The sequence below is a fragment of the Gossypium raimondii genome, chromosome 13 (genome assembly GCF_025698545.1).
Source record: "Gossypium raimondii isolate GPD5lz chromosome 13, ASM2569854v1, whole genome shotgun sequence".
NCBI lineage: Eukaryota > Viridiplantae > Streptophyta > Magnoliopsida > Malvales > Malvaceae > Gossypium > Gossypium raimondii.
This window is the reverse complement of record NC_068577.1, coordinates 18724553-18729797: the sequence shown is the minus strand read 5'-3', so window position 1 is coordinate 18729797 and position 5245 is coordinate 18724553. Positions and strand designations below refer to the sequence as shown.

Below are 5245 nucleotides of genomic sequence, written 5' to 3'. Positions count from 1 at the left end.
GATGGTGAATTAAGTGTTGAATGGAATTTGGATGGAAAAGCTTATTACACATGTTCAAGATTGGTTGTATTTATATGTCTTATTGATTCATTTTCTAACCTTTGAAACGTGTGTGTATAGAAATGAAAGATGTGAAATTGGCATATAAATGAATTCATGTTTGAATGGTTTAAATTTTGTATGTTAAGTAAGACTAAGTTCATGTTATACGAGCTTACTAAGCTTAATGCTTATGTTAGTTATTCCATTTCTTTGTAGGTCATCGGAAAGCTTGACTGGTTGGGAACATCGTCAGAGCACGATCACACTATCCATTGATTCGTTTTGCTGGTTTTTGAATGTTTTAACCTATGGTTATAAATGACATGTATAGGGTTGCATGTTAAATTGATATGCTTTGGGTTGTGCCAACCTTTGGTATGTTTTAATATATTTTGTTACTGATTGTGCATGGTGTTTTGAAATTAGGAAAGAAATAGTTGATTGATATGTGTTTGGTTCATTGAAGTGATTAAATGATATATGTGCTTTGGCATGTAATAGATGCTTATCTAGTTTGATCACATGGTGTATTTTGGCTCTTCTTGTGTCTAGTTGTATATATATAGTTTGATTTGGCTTGTATATGCTTAAATTTTATGGAGTTGGTCATTTTAATTTTGACTATCTAAAGTGGTAAGTTTTGATTGTATAATTTAAAAAGAAATGGTCTTTTGGTATTCATGATATATGTGATTGAGATATGATAATATAATTTTAAGTCATGAATGGTTTTAAAGTGTGAATTGGAGAGTTTATTGATGATATATTGGTTAGTCAAAGGTTGGATGAGAATTTGGCATGTTTTTTATGCTTTGAATGTACTTTTAACCATGTGAAATAGGTTAGATATGGTGTGCATTGGTATGCAAGTAATTGAGTTTGATATGGCTTGTTTTAGGGGCACTTTTTGTTGCACACAGCCGTGTGCCACACTCGACCACCTCGCATGGCTATGTGTCATATTTTTTAGGTGCAGGTTTCACACAGTCTGACACATGGCCTGCGACACGGTCATGTGACCTAAATCAGTGAGTTACACGGTTTGACACACGGGTTGGGACATGGCCGTGTGTCCCATAGTTTGAATGTCCACATGACCGTATGACGCCTATTTTACAAATTTTCAAATTTGGCCTAAAGTTTTTGTTTTGATTCGAATAAGTCTCTGATTGTTCCCAAACTGTTTTTAGGGCCACTTAAGTCCAATTTAAGGCCCGTAAAAGTATTTATATCATGTTTAAATTATGTTATCGGATATAATATGTGAATTGCATGTTGGTCCATGTTGCAATGTTTAAGGTTCTGTTTTGCACTGTAATGCTCCATAATCCTAATCTAGCATCGAAGACGGGTTAGGGGTGTTACAAGTAGGTAGTACCATGCCTATGACTAAAGGAGTATGCAACCACTGATTTTAACTTTTTGTGCTTCCATTACTTGGCACATCTCTCAATACAATGTCGCCAATACAGCTGATCCCTAACTGAGTTTCCCAGCTTCTTTTAAGTCGACTAGTTGTTGGAGCCACCTTAAATGTACCAGATTTCAAGATTTAAAGACCTCTGCTTAACCTCAATATGAATGCTCGCGCGAATTGTTGTCTTTCAATCGCATTAAAGGAGTTGTCGAGATATGAGAAATTATCTTCTAACCATTTCATTTCTATCCGATTACTACTAAACTTGTTCAGCACCTTGCTTAATAGTTGGTAGCAAATTGCACTCCAATCTCCAACATGCACTAACCCCTTAACAACCGGTGATAAATCGAGTTGTAATGCTACATCCTCCAATGTAATTGTACACTTACCATATGGAAGATGGAATATGTGTGTCTCGAGTCTCCATCTTTCCAGCAAAGCCCTAATAAGTGCGGGCTCCAATTTAGTCCCCCTAAGCATACAAGATACGTGCAAGAATCTCGTCTCTTGCAAGTGTTGTTCAATGATATGCAGTGTCGTTGCATTTAAATTGTGTATATACATCTTGATAATCCGATCTTCAATCTGACTATATAAACATAAAAAATTTAGTAATATTAACAACTTAATAATTATAATAATTAAAATAAAAAATGTAATGATATTTTTTATTATTACTTGTAATTGAATGCCGGAAATGCGTTTGTGATCCAAACAAATTAGTTATGTCAAATATATGAAAATAAAATAAAATAAAATATTGAAACAAGAAGAATTTGAGAGAAAATGAATGAAAAAATTAAGAATAAAATAGTTGAGAGAACAGATGAATAGGATTGTGAGAATAAGGTTTGAATGAAAAAGAGAGAAAATGAGTTGGGTTATATATAACAAATAAATTAGTTGTTAGAAAAAAAAATTATAGCCGTTTGAATTAGTTGTTGAATCTTTTACCATTTGGAAAAATGACCGTTGGCTTATCGTTGGACGAAAATGCTCAAGTGTTTTCGTATTCTCTCTCTAAAAGCGATTAATTTCCCTAAATTTTGAGAAAAACAATCTAAAATTCTTAGTACATTAACCCTTCCTTTGAATGTTAATTTTTCTTTCATTCCAATCCGAGGGGAGGGAGGTAAAGAAAAGGAAACAAATTTATTATATTTCTTTCCTTTTCCCCTATCAATTCAAACAAAAACAGTTGAAATCACTTAACTTTCCTCTCTTTCACTTCTCTTTTCATTTACTTTCTCTGCTTTTCCTTTACTTTATCTTCTTTTAACTTAACAAATTTGTAAAATATGAAAAATAATTAAAAATATGAAGGAAAACCCAGAGAATAAAAAATTTAAAACATGGAAATAATAAAAACATAATAGAAAAATGACAAAGTGAAAAAATTGATTAGTTTGTAAATAGATTATCAATATGTAAATAATTTATATGAACTTGGATAAATTAATTAACCTTTTTTAGAAATTGATGAATCGAAAATTAGTGTATCATATTCAAGCTTGGGAACAACTTTAATATTAGGGACGGCCGACATATCAAATCCAAGGGATATGCTTTATGTGTCCAATAATTTATTGCTTCATTTCTACAAGTCCTTTGTAATCCGTCAAAACTGGGACAGCTAGTCCCTTTGGATAAAAGAAACACGTCTCTACCAACACATCTACGCTTGCATGAAAAAGGATTGCCTTTTCAACATCAACACCGCTTCAATCTTTCTCAGCCAATAAATAACATAGCAAATACTTGGTTGCTGACAGTTAAAGAAAAGAGTACTAAACCAACAAATTATAGGTATAATAGAGGCCGCATATTATTTCATGTAATATAATAATAATAAAAAATGGAGAAGCTCCACATTCTGCCGTACAAATGGCAGTAACAAGTTCAGGTTTGCTGGCATAGCAATTGACTTGATAAAAGACAAAAGTACTAGAATAGAAACACACCCCATGCTGTATCACCAGGTAATGCCTGGGAAGCAATTTATTTAATAATTATAACATAAGAAAATAAGCCGTTTTAATTATAATAATACTCTTCCTCCTCTTCCCAGAGGCAACTCAGAGTTGATCTAGGTGATCCACATCCCCCAATGCCGTTGAAGCTCTGGTAAATGATGGAACCCCCTGAACCAAGCTCTTCGATGCTACTCTCCCGGCAACGGTATCCTTTAACATCCAGCAGACAGGTCTGTTCAAATGAGTGACAATCAACATCCACATGCACGGCAACAGAGAAATTACTTGGTTTGAAGCAAACTAAAACCCTTTGCACCAACTGCTCCAGATTCAACTCTTTCAGATCATAGCCCACAGCTTCGAAGCTTGCATAACTAAAACCGTCTTCGGGTGTAACATGAATGGTCGAAATAGCATCGGTTTCGATTGAATTCATAGAATAACCGCAAGGTTCGAACTCAAAATCGCATATTTCAGAGTTTGGAAGTATGTTCCTTATGCCAGACTTCATGGTCATCGAAGCTGCCGAGGTCGATTCGTCTTTGTAAAAAACTGTAGCCTTTTCAGTGTCCAAACCAGTCATGCACATCTCTAAAGTGTAAGTAGGGGCTTTGGTGTTAACAGATTCAGCAGAAGCAGAGTAAACATGCCATTTCTGTTTATCCAGCCCACCCATTTCATAAGCTTTGCTACCAGCGCCAAGCTTGCCAAAATGGCTATCAAGAATAACAACTTCTTCAGTGAAGTAACGATGAGGATATGGCTGAGCAGCAGGGAAGATAAAACTCCCACGAGTGTACCGAACAGATTTTACGGTAAGAGAAAGGCTACCCGCCAACTTCAAGATGGGTGGGATCGAAAGAAGTAGCTTTGTTGTCCCGCAGGTTTTGATGATGATCTTGTATGGATAAACAAAGAGGCTAGACTCAGAAAGGACATAGGAGTCCAAATGATAGTTTGATAGTGAAGAAACTATAGTGCACTCAGCTGGTCCAAGAATCTCATCCAGCTGGGCTCTTGACAATGATCTAAGACCCTTTCCTTCAGGGTCAACCAAGGCACCAGGCTCAAAAAATGAAATCTCGAGCCTCTTTTCATAACCCTCAAATCCAATTGCGGATACCGCCATTGTGAAGTCGCCCAAGGAAATACCAGAACAGGGTTTCTTAGAAACAAAGAAAGTAGACAGACGCCAAGTGAGGAGATCGTAGATACAAAGAAAACAGTTGCAAGGAGAGAGGGGGAGGAAGCCGGCCGAAGATAGATATTAATACTAAGTAATAAAGCAAATAAAAATAAATTGACCACTTTAACAGTGGTCAGAAGGGGGGCACTTGCGTTACGAATATCAGGATGGTTTGCGAGCGCACTGCAAAACAAGGAACAAGATTTGTCAGCATCAAATGATTTATGCAAGTACAATTGCCTTGTTCATGATCTGCAAAACTCAAATATATGCCAGCCACTTACGTTGGAGTAAGCAGCAGATCTGAACTTCTTGATTCCACCGTTTGGTCGAACGTCTTCAATGCTGTAACCGAGAGGAGCTTCGTAGAATAATGACTTACTACTACTAGACTTCTTTTTCCCTCCCTTAGTCTCCATAGATCATTCAGCCACACCTAAATTACAATTAGAAAACAGAACAAACAGGTCAGATGAAACATGCACGTATCAAGAACGGAAAATCAATACCTTGAGCTCTGGACAAAAACAATTCTAATCATGAAACATCATATTCTTTTAAGTATACGGAAATCATGAAACCCATATAGATTCAAGTATCCAGAAAACCATGAAACAGTATATA

The 5245-nt window shown here is 35.8% G+C and overlaps 1 protein-coding gene across 1 annotated transcript; it reads right to left on the bottom strand.

Moving 5' to 3' along the window:
• Positions 1 to 3262: 3262 nt before the first annotated feature.
• LOC105782895 (S-adenosylmethionine decarboxylase proenzyme) lies at positions 3263 to 4777 on the bottom strand. The gene has a single exon (XM_012607973.2). The coding sequence runs from the start codon at positions 4562 to 4564 to the stop codon at positions 3497 to 3499; it is 1068 nt and encodes a 355-aa protein (XP_012463427.1). The 5' UTR covers positions 4565 to 4777; the 3' UTR covers positions 3263 to 3496.
• Between the last annotated feature and the right edge of the window lie 468 nt (positions 4778 to 5245).